Below are 17,840 nucleotides of genomic sequence, written 5' to 3'. Positions count from 1 at the left end.
GGGTTATTTTGGGGAATAGATCAGAGAGCTGGTGTGGGAGCAAGCACTGTGCTGGAACAAAGCCCTGCAGCCAAGCCAAACTCGTGATGGAGAGCAGAGAGCATCCCTGGTGCCCCAGAAAATCAAAATCAATAGCAGGGAAAAGTGGAATGGGGCTCTGGGGGCTCTGCCAGCTCCTCAGCATCTCCCCCCGAGCCCAGACAGGAACTGTGGCTCTACAGCAAAGCCAATTAACAACTGGGAGCATCAGGGGCAGCTGGGCTGTGTTTTAAGGAAAAAAAGGGAACTTTTGAAATGAAATGCACCTCACCTGATTTGTTCTTCCTGAGGTACAGAAAGCCAGGGAGGAATGTCAGTGCCCTGGGCTCCTCATGGAATAAACCCCTGCCCATCCCAACATTTGATGCTAAAAACTTCATACACTGAATCTGATGAATTTCTACCCAACCTGAGAGAAAACGCAGCAGATTCTTAATCAGGAGCTAATAAATTCTTAATAAATAGCTCAGATGGCAAACAAAACACTGTTCTCTCTTTCAATTTGCTCAAACCAACAATTTCCTCTCTTCCCTGTGAGGAATTTTCCCTGAAGCCCAGAGGGAGCTGCAGGATGCTGTGCTTGTGGGATAACTCCTTCCAGGGCAAGCAAAGAACCACTGCAGGCTGCAAGCTGCAGGCAGCCTCGAGGGAAACACCAAATCTCAAATTTTTCCCGAATTTTTTAATTGCAAACCCCTTGCCCACGTGTGAGTGACACCACAGGGGTGACAGCACGAGCAGGGGCTGAGTTTGCAAAGACCCCTGAGCTTTTCCCACCAAACACAGCAACTCATCACTAGAAACTGAGTTTAGTCTTACACAAATGTAATCTCTGCCTAGAAGCCAAAGTTCATTACATTTATTTTGTCAGGAGGATGGCACTGCAGGAGCCGCCTCCCCTGGCCACCAGGATAAATCCCTTCACTCTTCCCCCACAATAACCAGGGAAAACAATTTCTAATCAATAAGATATTCCTTGGCAAGCCTGCAGGATTCAAGGGAAAGCCATGACCTGAGTGCTATGCCCATGAGTCAGTCAGAAATATCACCAGCATCAGCAAATGTGACACGGTGATGGAGTGCCAGGGATGCTCCAGCCCAGGGACACCTCAGGAGGGATGGGGGGACAGGAGCAGGGAATGGCTCCCCACTGAGGGATGGAGGGACAGGAGCCAGGGAATGGCTCCACACTGAGGGATGGGGGGACAGGAGCAGGGAATGGCTCCCCACTGAGGGATGGAGGGACAGGAGCCAGGGAATGGCTCCCCACTGAGGGATGGAGGGGCAGGAGCAGGGAATGGCTCCCCACTGCCACAGGGATGGGGTGCTGGGCAGAAATTCCTGCCCAGGATGGAGATCCCTGCCTCTCCCACGGCCTGTCCCAGTGCTGCAGCTCCTCCTTTCTTACACCTGAGCTCCCCAGGCCACAGAGGAAAACCACAAGTGAATATTTGGGTTCCTCTCCCTGCCTTGTTTCCTTCACACCTCGGGATGAACTCATCACCCAGGTCTGTTGAAAACAGCGAGGCATTTCCCTCCAGAGGTTGGGAAATCCTGTCCCATTCCCCAGGGCTCCCTCTCAGCCCTGAGCCCTGCAGAGGAGGCTCTCCCCACCCCAGAGCTCTCTGGGGCCATGGAGAGGCTTTCCCAACAGAAATACAAGCCTGAAGCTTCTGCTGTGAGCCCAGCAGTGGCCAGGAAAAGCTGTGCCTGCAGCGAGCAGCACCTGCAGAGGGGAGGGCACAGATGGGGGCACATCCGTGAGGAACACCAAGAGCACAAAGCTGGGCCAGAGGAGGCAAAAGGAACTCAGCCCCAGCCACAAGCCCTGCACAGCAAACCACCCAACATTTGCTCCTTTTTCCCTTTTTTGCCCTTTTTTTGGCCTGGTGCTGGGGCCAGGCTGTGGCAGGGCAGTGACAGCAGCGTCACGTACTCCCACGGCCATCTAAGGAAAGAAATTCAAATTGCTCCTAGGAAATAACCACTTTGCCAGTTGCTGCCTCCTGCAATAGCAAACACATTAGCCTGACTCTGTGGCTGTTAAATCAGGGGAGCCAAAGTGCAGAGCAGTTGGAAAAAGGAGCTTTTATGGGGCTGTGCTGGTTCACAGCACAACCTCCCCTCCCCTGAAACGCCACCGCAGATGCTCCAGCGCCGATTGCAAAATGATTTGCTGGGGAAGCGGCAAACAAAGAGCAAACAGCAGTGCCTGAACACCCAAACTTGGGGAAAAGGGCCCAGCTGGCAGCAGAGGCTGCAGCAGGGAGATGCTGAGCAGCACTGCCTCCCTGAACCCAGCTCAGTGTGGGAATTCCAGCACGGGGAGCGAGGATCCCTGAGCTCCATTCCAGGATAGGGAGTGAGGATCCCTGAGCCCCATTCCAGTGAGGATCCCTGAGCTCCATTCCAGTGAGGATCCCTGAGCTCCATTCCAGTGAGGATCCCTGAGCCCCATTCCAGTGAGGATCCCTGAGCCCCATTCCAGCACGGGGAGCGAGGATCCCTGAGCTCCATTCCAGCACAGGGAGCAAGGATCCCTGAGCTCCATTCCAGGATAGGGAGTGAGGATCCCTGAGCTCCATTCCAGTGAGGATCCCTGAGCTCCATTCCAGTGAGGATCCCTGAGCCCCATTCCAGTGAGGATCCCTGAGCTCCATTCCAGGATAGGGAGTGAGGATCCCTGAGCCCCATTCCAGTGAGGATCCCTGAGCTCCATTCCAGCACAGGGAGTGAGGATCCCTGAGCTCCATGCTGGGACCAGATCCTGCTCCCTCCTGGGACCACTCAGGGGCTCCTCCTCCCTCCTGCAGCCCAACATTCAGGGGCAGCCCCAGGAATGGGATCTGTGCCCACCCTGCTGCAGGGCAGAGCCCATTCCTGAGAGGAACCTGCAATGGAGAACGAGCTCCAGCAGAGCCAGGGGCCACCAGCACCACACCAGGACACCCAGGGCCACCAGCACCACACCGGGTCACCCAGTGCCACCAGGACACCCAGAGCAGCTCCAGGCACAGGGATGGATTCACCTGCTGGGTTCAATCTGGATTTAGGCTGCACCCAGAGCAGCTCCAGGCACAGGGATGGATTCACCTGCTGGGTTTAACCTGGTGCAAGGACAAGAGGCAGCAGAGCAGCCCTGAGCTCAGCCTGATGTGGGTTATCCCACGAGGCAGGATCCCTGGGGTGAGCCCATCACAGTTTCAGGAAAGAAACATCAGGGCACACAGTGTGAGCCAAGAGCTGCATCACCTTCTCTGGTGGCAGGAATTCAGATGCCAGCATGAGGGGTGCTCACCTGGAGAAGGGAAGGATGCAGGGAATCCTCAGAGCCTTTCCAACACCTGAAGGGCTCCAGGAGAGGATGCAGGGAATCCTCAGAGCCTTTCCAACACCTGAAGGGCTCCAGGAGAGGATGCAGGGAATCCTCAGAGCCTTTCCAACACCTGAAGGGGCTCCAGGAGAGGGGCTGGGGACAAGGCATGGAGGGACAGGACACAGGGAATGGCTCCCAGTGCCAGAGGGCAGGATGGATGGGATACTGGGAATGGCTCCCAGTGCCAGAGGGCAGGATGGATATTGGGAATGGCTCCCAGTGCCAGAGGGCAGGATGGATGGGATATTGGGAATTGGGAATTGGGAATGGCTCCCTGGGCAGGCCCTGGGCTCTCACCCCACTGCTCACCAGCACACGCTCCCATTTCCCACCCGCTCCATCTTCCCAGCCACGGACATCCAGCACAAACAAAACAACTTTAATTTAAGAATCATCCAGTTTCTAATTAAACAGCCATAGGCAGCTGGCTGGATACATTTTAATCAGTTTCAATAACGTATTGATTGGATGCTGAAGCTTAAAAATTAAAAGTAAAAAGATGACCGGGGAATTGTCCCATCTCAGCCCGACAGTAGAACCCTCTGTAAATAACTCCTCTTTTAACCATCAGCTAAATGAACACTTCAATACTGCACTACAAAGTCTTCTGCAAAATTACTTTAACTAACAAGCAGAAATTTATCAGCTTCAGCCAAAATCAATGCTGAAATCAATTTGAACACTGGTTGTGTCTAAAGGGGCTCATTGGCAATTTAGGGAAATTACACCATGTAAATGCCTGTGCTTTAATTGAACAGTTTCATCAACTAGGCTGTGATTGCTGTCCATTCATTTATTTACTTTCACTGCAGCTCCCATTCTGCAGAGGAATGGCTTTTGTCAGGCTCCAAGGAGGCACTTTATCTTCATTTTATGCACTTTTGTGCAGAACAGATCTTATGGGGGGGCCTGTGGGGTCACAGGCAGTGAGTGACCAGCAGGCACTGGTCAGTCCTCTCCAAACCCACAGGAATCAGACAAAGTCCAGGGGGACACCTCCCACTCAGCCAGGTAGGGCTGCCCCAACACCTCCAGAGGGACTAAAAACAAATCCAGATGGGAGAAGCAGAAAATGAATGCACAGGAAAGAGATCCAGGGAAATGCCTGCCCAGGAATCAGGGAGATGCAATCTGCAGGCTCCCAAGGGTCAGAGGTGTGTTTGGATGCCAAACAAGTCACTGAACCTGCCTGGGATCTCTCCCTGAGCACCAGGCTGGGGCAGACCTGTGGAGAACAGCTTGGGAGAGCCTTTCCTGGGAGTCACCCAGCAGTGAAGCTGCCCCAGCCCAGCTTCAGCCCCTGCTTGTTTTCCTCTCTCCAGCCCAGGGGTTTGTGAGATTTGGCTCATTTGTCCTTGGTGCCCAGCTGGAGCAGGAATTGTTTTGTCTCCCTGCTCTGTGCACAGAGCTCAGCATCCCCTGATGTGAGCCCAGACCCACCCACTAAAGCAGCACAGAACCTGAAAAATATAAAATCCAAACCTGGGGCATCACCAGCCCCAGGGCTGCCCCAGCTCTGCCCCAGGGTGACCCCAGGCTGTGCAGCAGCCCCAGCTGTCCCCACAGAGGCTGAGGGAGGGAAGCAGGGGAAGGGCAGATGCTGGAATGTTCCACCACGCTGCAGAACTGCTCAGGAAATGGCTCAGACAAATTAAGCTCCCTCATTTCCCCCCTCTTCCCAGGCCATCCAATTTTTCAGCGTGGGACATCAGCCACAGCCGCTTCTCTCCCAATTACTCAACTTCCAAGTGAAGCCTTCTGCTCTCACAGCACTTTGCAAAGATGGGAACTGATGTTCCTGTTCCTCCCCTCCCTCCCAGATCCTGGTAACTCCCAAATTAATTAGGGCATCATTGGGGCTTTATGGTTATTCTTCCTTTATGCTCCTGCTGCTGGAGGCTCCAACAGAACCCTCAGAGCTACAAAACCTCACTGTAAAATAAACCCCAGGAGGCTGTGCCCTGCCCTAAACAGAGTTCAGGACGTCTCACTTCTCCTTTCTCCTTGAAAAACAAGAACTAAAAAACACAAAATAAGAACGAAATAAGGATAAAACCTTCATTTTGCTCCTGTATAAAGGAAATAGTGATGCTCTAGAGACATTGGGTGAGGAAGACCTGACAGAGGAACAATTTGCCAGAGATAAACATATCCTACTTTGTAATATTTAGGTTCAAAATATACAAAATTAAGGATCTGAGGTCTAAGTAATTTAAAGAAGCTGCTTTAATTTAACTGGCTGTCCCATCCAGACATCCCAAAGGAAATCCTTCACCTAAGGGAAGATCTCCTCAGAGAAGTCTCTGCAGGCACTGATGGAGCCCAAAGATGCAGCACAAAGCAGATCCTTTAAATGCCTTTTGGGCTGCCCACTGAATGATTTGTTACCAAAAAAAAAGGCAATTTAAGCAAATCCAGAGATGTCCTGCCACGTGGGCAGCTGAGGTTCAAAACATGCACAGAATTGGACTTAAATGCTCACTGGGCAGTGGCAATCAGAGCAGACAACACGAGCACCTAGAGCACCTGGCAAACAGGAGAGCAGCACCCCCAGGAGCTTTGCTACAGCAGATTTTACCCTTTTTTGGACAATCTTTACCCAAAACAGGGCACACCCTGCCCGCTGAGCAGCACTGGAAGAATTCCTGCCTTCTGCTGCAGCGTTCAATAGACACTCTGGGCTTGTTTTCTGTTTTCTCACGTATTTTTGAACATGCAAGCAGCCAAAAAGCAAAGCTAATTAACTGGTTTTGCCATATCTAACACGAGAATTTTTATCGTTCCTTAATTAAGCAAACAGCGGATCAAAAGGTAGGGGCAGAACAAGATGTCACAGAACCATAAAATCCCTTCTTTTTAGAACAGGAAAAAACATTTAGATTCAGCAAGTTCTCCCCAGAAATATTGCTATAAAGTATTGATTTTTCACCAGGCTCAATTGACTGAAAAGTTGTTTGTATAGCAATATTGGCTGAGCCAATATAGTGGAACAATTCTGCTCCACGCAGTAATCAAGTGTATTTCTAAAGTATAATTATACTGTCATAAAAATAAAGCTAAGACACCTCTTCTCCCAGCCATAAACCACACACAGCTGTAAAGAACCCAAATAGATGAAATCCATTTTCTAACCACAAAAATCTCGTGTTTTCTAACTAAACACAGAGAGGAGCAGCCCACCTCCAGCAGGAGGGCTGATCAATACCTCAATCTCAATAAACCATTCCACTGCAAGGGTTTTTCCCTGGAAAAAGGAGAGGCTGGGAGGTTTTTGCTCAGGAGGTGCCGCTGTGTCCCCCCAGCGCTGGGAATATTTCACTGCCACCATGGATATGAGCCAGGATAAAGAGCTCAGGGAAGAGAGGGGGAGTTAAAAAATAAATAATAAAAAATCCAAGGTAAGGATGACAAAAAGAGAAAAAGGAAGGGTGCAGACAGCCTCTCCTCCCTGAGCCCAGAGGGAAAGTGCCCGAGCTCTGCAATTCCCTGCCCTGACAATGTCCATTGATCCCTGGGATAAAACATCCCTGGATGCTCCCCAGGGCTGGGGCACTGCAGACACCTGGGGGAGCCCAGCCTGAGCCCCTCGGCTCCTGCTGGGGCAGGGATGCTCTGCCAGACTGGGAGAACTGGGAGCTTGTTGGGAAGGGGGATTCGGGGGGTTCTGCCACAGGGCTGGGGCCCCTCTGCTCTGGAGCCAGGCTGGGAGAGCTGGGAATGCTCCCCTGGAGAAGGGAAGGATCCAGGAGAGCTGGAGAGGGACTGGGGACAAGGGACAGGACACAGGGAATGGCTTCAGAGTGGGGAAGGGGAGACTGAGATGGATTTTGGAAGGAATTCCTGGCTGGGATGGAATTCCCAGAGCAGCTGGGGCTGCCCCTGGATCCCTGGCAGTGTCCCAGGCCAGGCTGGATGGGGTTTGGAGCAGCCTGGGGCAGTGGGAGCTGTCCCTGCCATGGCAGGGGTGGGATGAGATAAACTGAGCTCCCTTCCAGCCCAAAGCATTGGAGGATTCCATGAAAATCTGTAAAATTCCACACCCTCAGGAACACAGGATGGTGTCTCACAGGAACACTCAGCTTTTACCCCAATCCCACACCCTCAGGAACACAGGATGGTGTCTCACAGGGCTTTTACCCCAATCCCACAGCCTCAGGAACCAGGATGCTGTCTCACAGGAACACTCAGCTTTTACCCCAGTTCCCTTCTCTGCCTCTCCCCCCAACACCAACAGGTCTGAGCTCTAAAGCTCAACATTCTCTCTCATAAAATCAGAAAATAACACCATTTCCTCAAGTCCTAGGAACATCCTTCTCCAAGGAAAGGTTTCTGAAGCACCTTCCACCCCCAGGGCCAACCTGATTTTCAGAGTCCATCCCAAGGCTGTGTCTCCTCCTTGGAGGCTCTGCAAATCCATTTCCATCCAACCTTCTGCCAGGAGTAGCTCTGCAACGCTGGCAGCCAATTAGAAACCAAACTAAATGTGCTATGGCTTCTAAAACATTTTAGTGGGGGGAAAAAAAAAGTTAATCTCAAAGTCAAAATGTCTAAGGTATAAACAAAACCCTAATGGGATGCTGGGTTACTGTACATGGTAAACAGCTCTCTGGAGGAAACCTTTATTACTCCCTCAGGGCTTTCTGCCAAAGTATGGATTTCTTAATTCCCACAGGAATATTTTTCATACCCCAGTGCAGACTATTAAGTCCCAGATATTACATTCTGTAGTTTAAACTTTGCATAAGCAGGAGTTTTCTCGACAGCAAAGTCTCATCTGTGCTATTTTAATTTTGACAGTGTTGAAATGAATCCTGGCTGCAGGGCTGCAGCTCCTGCACCGAAATTTGGGGGAGCTGATCAGGCTGGGAGGGAGGGAGGGCAGCAAAAGGGGGAGAGGGATTCTGAAGGGCAGGGTGCCAGCACACCCCACTGCTGTCACCCCAGGTGAGCCAGCAGGAATCCCACATCCTGGAGGACATCCCAAATCCCATCTGTGAGCCCTCAACCTGCTCCCAGCGAAGACCCAAAGCCAGGTAAAAACCAGAATTCAACATTGAAAGTTTACATCACGACTTTCCTTCCTGCAGAGCAGCAAGGCCTGCCTGGACCCCAGGAGGTAATGAGTAAAAATGTGAATTTTTGGGCAGGTTTGAGGCTAAACCCCCCCTGCCTGAGTCACTGACTCACTTGTAGACGGTGCCTCCGTTGCCGTGGCCGAGGATGTCTCGGTATCGGATGTCTTGTTCATTCATCTCCAGGAGAAAGAAAGAAAAACAAAAGGGATGTCAGGCTGGGGATGGAAATGTCAAGGAAAAGCAACTCCAGGCCATAAACAACAAGCAGTCTGGGTCATTTCAAGTTCAGCTGCAAGAACGAGAAGATCAATACAACATTTGCTGTCCAATTTATAAAAGACGATACCAAGGGACAAAGTGATGGAAAGTTTAATGACAATTTGTTTGCCTGGGTCATTTCATTAAAGTTTGATAAAAGGTGTCAAAATGGAATGATATAATATAGCTCAAGAGGGTCAGGGCACTGCTGCTGGGAGGAAAAGGGGCTCCAGAGCAGCACAGCAGCAGAGCCAAAGTTGGAGGTGAATGGGAACAAGCCTGGCAGCTGGAAAAGTTTGGGATTTATTCTGGAATCACACTGATTTCTTTTAATCTGTGCCAAATCAGAGTGATTCTGCTTGCCCAGGAGAAGGTTGAACTGTGGTTTTACATTCCAGCTGCTCCTCAGGCAGTGTGTTAAGCTGTTGTAAAATCCATATGAAATAAGGTGCCAAAGTCAGGAATTTGTGCAGAGCTTTTATCAGCTGAGGATCTGAGTTGTCACAATTGTTTTATTATCGAGCAGAAAAAACTGAGGCAAAGAATTTTCTCAGCCTCACGGAGAGGCAGCTCTGGCACAGCTCAGTTTGGACATTTTTTATCTAAAGACAAAAAAAATCAGTCTGGAATCCCAATCAAAGTGAGATCTTCCTTGAAAGACGCAGCAAATTCTTTGCCTCAGTTTCTTCTGCTCGCTGGGACAGCTCAGATCCTCAGATGATAAAAGCAATGCACAAATTCCTGACTTTGGCACCTTATTTCATATGGATTTTACTGCCTGAGGAGCAGCTGGAATGTAAAACCACAGTTCAACCTTCTCCTGGACAAGCAGAGTCACTCTGATTTGGCACAAATTAAAAAAAATCCCATTAAAGACGTTTTTGCAATGCACATTTATACTTCAAAATAAACATTGTGAACAGAATTCATCCCAGGCTGAAAGCAATTCTCCTTTCCAGAAAGATTCCCCCATTGCCTGATCATTTAAAGGAGAAAATGTTTGAGCAAATCCTGCTTTGAAGAGACATTTTCCTAGGAAACATGAACTCATTTTCAGTAATTACTTGCATTTTATGGGACACAAGTTAAATATTTCACATGACTTGGCCTGGCTGCTTAAAGATGTCATTTTTGTGTATTAACACAAGTGATGATAACAAGCTCAAATGTCCCAAAGAGTCAATACTCAGCATTTCTAATGACCACAAAATGAAATATTTTATTGATTTAAAACAAGTTGCAGGGACAGAAATGATTAATCCAAAATTGATGGTTTTCCCTTTCACTACCTGAGCAAAAAATTGTGGTTTCTCACTGGAATTGCTACACAGGGATGGGAAAACCTGAGCTGAGACAACTCAGAATAGAAGGTGATGATTTTATAATTTGTTTGCAATTAAACCTGGGCCAGGGTTCCTTAGGAGGGCCCATTCCAACACCAGGGTTGGTGATGAAAATTAACATTTATTTCACTGCTGAAAGTTCCCTGGCTTACTGCATTCATCAGGAAATGCAAACAGCAAGGGGGGAAGGTGTTCCTCACAAAGAAAAACAGCTCATGAACGGGATTTAAAATATGTGAAGAATCTACAGTGCATCCCTAAAATAAAAATAATTTCTCTCTGGCTGCAGACTTGGGAATTTTAGGGAGTTTTGCTCTTCCAAGCTGGAGGACCTGAATCCTCCAGCCTGGGAATGAACACCTCCTGCATTCCCAAAAACATCCTCCTGACCCAAGCACCCTGCAGGAAACCCAGTGACCCCCAAAACCAACAGTAAATCTGAATTTCTGCATCCTGCTGGGGAAAAGGAGATTTTTTGGAGCTTCCTCAAGAAACGAACAAGGACCTGAGCAGGACTGGAGCCACATTCCCTGCCCTCCTGCTGGATTCCCACTGGGAAAAGGGAATTTTCCTCCACTTCACTCCCCAAAGGGCAGGGACAGGAGCAGCTCCATCCCCTGGGGCAGCCAGAATTCCAGGGAAAAGCAGGAATGCCGGGCTGGAGGCAGGAGCTGCAGCTGGTGGGAGATAAAATGGGATTTACTGGCTCAAATCAGGGAGCACGGGGTGATTTATTCATTTATTCCACTGGGAAAAATGCACTCTCCACCATAAAAGGGTCCCCCAACACCAGGGGGGATTAAAGCTGCAACCCCAACTTGGATGGGCTGGAAAATTCAGGAATTCAGGGAAAACCAGGCAGGGAGCAGCAAACAAAGCATCATTGGCTGGGGGATGGTGTTTGGAAATTAAAAGCCAAATTCCCAATGAATCCCAGTGAAATCAGGATGGGGTTTCTGTGAATTATTAAAAATAAAATTCCCAATGAATCCTGATGAAATCAAGGTGGGGTTTTAGTAAATAAATAGCCAAATTCCCAATTAATCCCAGTGAAATCAGGGTGGGATTTTTGGAAATTATTAGAAGTCAAATTCCTGATTAATCCTGGTAAAATCAGGCTGGGCTTTTTGTAAATAAATAGTCAAGTTCCCAATTAATCCCAATTAAATCAGGGTGGACTTTTTGTAAATTTTGTAAATTATTAGAATCGAAATGTCCAATTAATACTGATGAAATTAGGGTGGGGGTTTTGTCAATTTTCAAGAGCCAAATTCCCAATGAATCCTGGTGAAACCAGGGTGGGTTTTTGAGAATTATTAAGAGCCAAATGCCCAACTGAGGCTGATGAAATAAGGACAGCCTTTTTGTAAATAAATAACCAAAATTCTCAATGAATCTTGGTGAAATCAGGGTGGGTTTTTTGTAAATTGTTAAGAGCCAAATTCCCAATTAATCCTGATGAAATCAGGATGGTCTTTTTGTGAACTAATAGTCAAATTTTCAATTAATCCTGAATGAACCAGGGTGGGTTTAAGGAAACAAACAGCCCAATTCCCAAGGAGCACTGGTGAAATCAGGGTGGGTTTTGTAAATTATTAAGAACCAAATTCCCAATGAATCCTGGTGAAATCAGGGAGAACTTTTTGAATTATTAAGAACCACATTCCCAATGAATCCTAGTGCAGTCAGGGTGGGTTTTTATAAATAAATAGTCAGATTCCCAGTGAATCCTGGTGCAATCAGGGTGGGTTTTTGTAAATAAACAGCCCAATTCCCAGTGAATCCTGGTGAAATCAGGGTGCATTATTCTGAATTATTAGGAACCAGATTCCCAGTGAATCCTGGTGCAGTCAGGGTGGGTTATTCTGAATTATTAAGAACCAGATTCCCAGTGAATCCTGGTGCAGTCAGGGTGGTTTTTATAAATAAATTCAGATTCCCAGTGAATCCTGGTGCAATCAGGGTGGTTTTTATAAATAAATTCAGATTCCCAGTGAATCCTGGTGCAGTCAGGGTGGGTTTTATAAATAAATTCAGATTCCCAGTGAATCCTGGTGCAGTCAGGGTGGGTTTTTATAAATAAATTCAGATTCCCAGTGAATCCTGGTGCACACAGGGTGGGTTTTATAAATAAATTCAGATTCCCAGTGAATCCAGGCTCTGCAGTGCTCCTTATGAACTGCTGACACTCTATCAATGCTGAATCAATTGGTGGCATTTACCCTGAGTGACAGAAAAGAAATAAATATTTATATCACATCACCTCTGTCAATGAGGCTGGGCAGAAAGCTATTTCTGACCTGTCAATATTTGATTATCTTGAAGAATCACGTCCCCTCCTCTTAATGATTAATATGAATTCCTTATTAAAGGCAAATGGAAACTACTGGGGGAATATCATCAGGGATGCCTCGGAGCAGAAACTGACAAAAAATAATCAAAAATAATGACCCAGGCCAGACTTAAGTAATGGTTAAGCGGGACTTAATCCCCCCAAAATGAACAAAAGTTGAAGTTTCACCCAGGAACCCGTGGCCAGCTGTGGATCTGGGACCAAAATTCTGCAGAACTCTACTGAAATCTCCTTTCCTCTCAACAAAAAGCAGATTAACTCCCATCAGGCTGACTAAAAAGTAGTATTAAAACCGAATTATTTATTTATTTCTAGTGGGTTTTAGTAACATGTTTAATATCAGAAGAAGAGGTACTTAATCCTTTTTTTTTAATTGGGTTTAAGTATAAATCTTCATTCTTGCTTTCTTTTTAGTGGGTTTTAAGCAGCAATTCCAGTATAAGAAGCACCTAATTTTAAAAAAAATTTAGTGAGTTTAATTTACATTTTTAATACCATAAGAAGAGGCCCTTAATCCTTATTTTCTTTTTTTTTTTTTCAGTGAGTGTAAGTAATATTTTAATATCTTAATTAGTTTGGTTTTAAAATTTGAAACCCCAGGGAACCAATCAGTGAATCTCTTGCAGGACACACCAACCACTTGTTCTCTGCAGCTTAGAACAAATGAAATGCCAAATTCAGCCAACCACGGAGAGAATTCAGTCACATTTTGTGGTTTTACTCTAAAATAAACCCCTTTGAAATAAACCAGTAATACCAGAGAAAGCACCACCCTGATTTACAAGCTCAGCCACCTGCTGCTGCTACTGCCAGAATCTCAAGGGAAATACATCATTTACCTGGGAATTCTGAAATATTAAAAAAAAAATTAAAAATATCAGGAATATAATATAAATAGTATTTTAAAAAATTTTTTAAAATTATTAGGAATTTGAGAACCCTGAACTCAGCCTAAAATCCCCATTTCCAGCTGTATCCAGGGTTTCAACAGCACTGGACTCAGGTTTTGGAGGGGAAAAAAAAATCTCACTTTTGGTGGAGGAAAAATCTCATTTTTGGAAGGGGGAAAAAAAAAAAATCTCATTTTTGGAGGGGGAAATCTCTTTTTTTTCCCCTCAAAGCAGCCCAGGGGAGGCTGCAGGGCTGAGCCTTTATCCCTGCCTGATCCACGGAGGCCTGGGGGGGTCAGGGTGGGACCCTGAAGGGGCTCTCAGATAATGAAGATTTCAGGCTGCCAAGGCAGAGGGGAAGTGAAGAGCAGTTAAGAAAATCAATGAGAGTCTTTTATTTGCAGTGACACAGATGTCTCAGTCAATGGAGCCTAATAGGCAGCTCATGGACAGGGGCCTCCCTGGCACAAACATATCTGTATATTAAAATATATCTACTGGGCTTTATAAATATATTTATTAATATATTTTATTTGTTTATTTTCATTGTATAAATTTATTTATAAAATATATTTTTATATTAAAATATATTTACTGGGCTTTATAAATATATTTTATAATATATTTTATATGTTTATTTTCGTTTTATAAATTTATCTATTTATAAAATATATTTATATATTGAATATATTTATATATTAAAATATATTCATTTTGAATAAAAATATTCCATATAGTAAATAATATATTAAATATAATATATTATTTTAATGTTTTATATTTGGTTTTATAAATATAAAATAAATATAAATATATTTTATACTTTTTAATTTTTATATTTTTATTCATTTTAAGATTATATTTATTTATTAAAATATATAATTTTGATATATTTATATATTTAAATATATTTTATATATTTAAATATTTTAATATCTTTTATATATTTTTATATTTTAAGCTATATATTTTCTATTTATTTATATAAGTATATAATAAATACAGATAATGTATTTTTACTGTATTTATTTTTATATTTTATATTTATTTAACTATATAAAATATTTATGTATTCAAATAGATTTATGTGGCTGCTTGAGAATTCTTGATTCCCCATCCCTGGGAGGGTCCAAGGAGCAGGGGAAGAGGATTTTCAGTTCCCTCCCAGCCCAAAGCCACAACCCTGAAGTGATTCCAGAGTGGTTCCTTGCAAGAAGCTGCCAAATATTTCAGTGTCTCCTGCCCTAAACCCCACTAAGTTCATTTGTTGCATATAAATAAAACCCTATAAAATAACATTTCTTTTACAGCAAATTGTAAAATCAGGCTTCACTGCTGTTCCAACTAAAGGAACAGCCAGCCTGTGGAGCTCCCATGAGGAATGAACTCTAAGGATGAAAATCAGGTTACAAAACAACCCATTGCTGTGAGAAACCAGGTTACACCTGCAAAATCAAGAATTCCACCCCTTAAACATATAAATATGAATGTGATTCTTTGCTGCACCCTTTTACCCAATCCACACCCCTATAATCTTAATTTTATCAGTTAATTTTGGAAGTTTTCCCCACACCCTCAGGTCCAGGGCAGGGCTCTCTTGGGGGGTCAGTGTTTGTCAGTGCAGAAAGCCCAAAATTCCCCTGACCAGGGTTAAACAATGCACTGAGTGAGCAAAAATTCAGCAATTCCACACAAAACCCCAAATATTCCCTCTCATTTCCATCTCCCAGTGAGGCTGACAGGGGAGAGCTGACCCAACCACCCAAAACTGCCTGGGGGCTCCATCCTCTGCAGCTACAGCAGATTTTGAGAAGTGGGGAGCAAATTCCTGAGCCAAGAAAAGCAAATCAGGACCCTGAGTGCTGCCATGGCCCCGGGTTTGGGTTAAAAAACCCCAATTTCAGCTGCCTGAGCTGGAGCTCCCCCAGGTGTGCCCAGCCACAGCACCCACCTGGCCATTGGCAAGGATCTTCTTCAGCTCTGCAGAGGATTTCTTCAAGCTGCAGGAAAAGCCAGATGACAGCAGTTATTTTTAACCATTGTTTTTAATAAAGGAATTATTTTCAGCATTTCACTCTGTCAGACCAGGGGAGGAACCAGGGGTGTTTGTGGCTCCACACTCTGAGATTAAACTGGCAGGGGAGGGTGTGGGAGAGCAGCCAGCACTGCCAAGCTGGCTTTAAAATTAATAATAATTTAAAAATGAATGTGTTTTCCACCTTACAGCTGGTGGAGGTGCCTGGCTGCACAACCTGCTGGGACACAAGCCATTGCCACCAGCTCTAAGGGGGAAATTTAAAATAAATCTGGGAGTTTCACCCCTGCTCTCATGTTTCAAAAAACTCTGGTCTCTGAGCTCCCCAAGGCAGGACTGCAGGAATTCCTGTGGATCTCAGCTCCAGGCTGTGCTGGCAGGGATTCACCTCCCCAGGGACCCCAGCCTGGGGCACAATTCCTGACCTGGGACCTCAGGAATGCCCAAATCCCCAGGGGAGCCACGTGGCACCCAGCCCAGGGCAGCTCTTCCAGGAGAATCCACCCCCAAACCAACACAAAAAAATTCACATTAATTTAATCCCTTTGCTCTTCAGGAGAATTCACCCCCAAACCAACAGAACAAACCTCACTTTAATTTAATCCCTTTGCTTTTCCAGGAGAATCCACCCCCAAACCAATACAAAAAAATTCACATTAATTTAATCCCTTTGCTTTTCCAGAAGAATCCACCCCCAAACCAATACAAAAAAAATTCACATTAATTTCTTCCCTTTGCTTTTCCAGGAGAATTCACCCCCAAACCAGCAGGACAAACCTCACTTTAATTTAATCCCTTTGCTTTTCCAGGAGAATCCTCCCCCAAACCAACAGGACAAACCTCACTTTAATTTCCTCCACCAGAACTTCACCCAGCCCCACCTCTCAGCTTGGTGAGTTAGAGGGTGAAACCTTCAATGCCCCCAAAAACTCCCAACCCAAACTCCTTCCAAAACTCACAAAATCCTGGTTTTTTCCCCCCTCCTTTCCTGACAAACTCTGCTCCACTGCCAGGGCAGCAACGTCTGCAAAACTTCATCTCAAAGGGACATTCTGCTCTTATTACTGAAGTTAAAAAAAAAAAAAAAAAAGTACAAAATAATATATTCTTGAAAGGGCTGTGCACGTGTCTTGATCACAGATCATTATTAACAGGAACAGTGAAAACACAGATTTCAGATTTGGTGGCTTTGTTCTTTAATAGGCCTCTTGTTCCCACGACTGCTTTAAAGAAAAATTAAGTTTTCCAAGGAAACATAAGTTGATCTTGTCATCTTTCATGACTAACAATTTGTGAACATGAAACAAAGAGAGACTTTCAATTACTTCAAAAACAAAACTCCTGGTGCAGAAGGTTTTGGAAAAGGAATGGCAATTAACCACCAGATAAGGTGACAAGAATCTTCTAGAAGCTTCATTTTCAACGCACTTGAAGAACAAGCTCAAAGTACAGGAGGTACTGAAAGGAAGCAGCAGCAGTGACAGAAAAATCAGCTTTATTTAGCTCAGCCTGGGGGGACTGAGAGCACACAGATATTCTGATTTGTTCTCTTCCCACTGAAGAGTTTTGGGATCAAACCTTCCCCCAGGGTGGGATTCTGTGAAACCTCCACGGTCCCAGAGCCACCCAAGGGAGCAGCAAACTGGGATTACTGGTTTTGGCTGGGGTTTGCACTGGGGAAAACCCCAGCCCTGCTGCTGGATGAGGCTGGGATCTCCCACAGTGAAAATGGGATTTGTGGCACTGCCCCAGCCCCAGGGCAGCCCCCAAAATTCACCCCCAAAGTGCCCAAAGCAGCAGAAATTTGCCCCTCTGGCCACATTAATGTGGGAATTCACCTTTCCATCCTCACAGCATTCCTCTCCTCCCCCTTGTTCCCAGGCAGAAAAGGGGGCAGGATGCTGATGCACACATAAATGGAATATTGTGTGCTGATCAGAAGGATTGAGGTTGAAAGGAGCCTCCAGAGAGTTCCATTCCCATGGCTCAGACATGCTCTTGTAGGAAGAAGATGGAGCCAGACTCTGCATCCTTTTTCCAGATACAGAAAGGGTTTTTCTTGGTAGGTTTTTACCATCAGAATTATGACTTCCTGTAACAATTCATGGAATAAAAAGGAGTTTATCCTCCAGCACTTGGAAAAAAAATCTCTAGGGAAAAAAAAATAAATAAAAGAGAATGAGCTCTGTTGCATTTTAAGACCTTATTGTGGGTTTTTAAATTAGGGCTGGAATGTAAAAATCAACATAAGGGGGATGGACCCCAAAACTTGGCTGGAGCTGTAGGAAACAGGCACCTAAGCTGAAAAGATGTTTAAAAACTCCTAACAAACCTACATAAGTTTATTATTTATTGGTATTTACTGGTACAAGCCTATGAATGGGAATCAAACTTTCAAATCAAGGAGTCCTGGAAGGAACAAGCAACAAAGAGCTGAACACAGAGCCTGGCACTGGAGCAGCCACAGGAGC

The 17,840-nt window shown here is 45.6% G+C and overlaps 1 protein-coding gene across 1 annotated transcript in view; it reads right to left on the bottom strand.

Moving 5' to 3' along the window:
- MAP2K5 (mitogen-activated protein kinase kinase 5) overlaps positions 1-17,840 on the bottom strand; it is a 116,716-nt gene that overhangs the window by 79,827 nt on the left and 19,049 nt on the right. Inside the window, exons 7-8 of the mRNA XM_084213457.1 lie at positions 15,286-15,334; positions 8,603-8,667 (exon numbers count right to left, since the gene is read on the bottom strand). Coding sequence (XP_084069583.1) covers positions 8,603-8,667; positions 15,286-15,334 — 114 coding nt within the window. The remainder of the gene's footprint in view (positions 1-8,602; positions 8,668-15,285; positions 15,335-17,840) is intronic.

This window comes from Fringilla coelebs (assembly GCF_963513975.1).
Source record: "Fringilla coelebs genome assembly, chromosome: 12".
In the NCBI taxonomy this organism is placed as follows: domain Eukaryota; kingdom Metazoa; phylum Chordata; class Aves; order Passeriformes; family Fringillidae; genus Fringilla; species Fringilla coelebs.
Note: the sequence above shows the minus strand (reverse complement) of the source record. Positions and strands in the feature narration are given on the sequence as shown.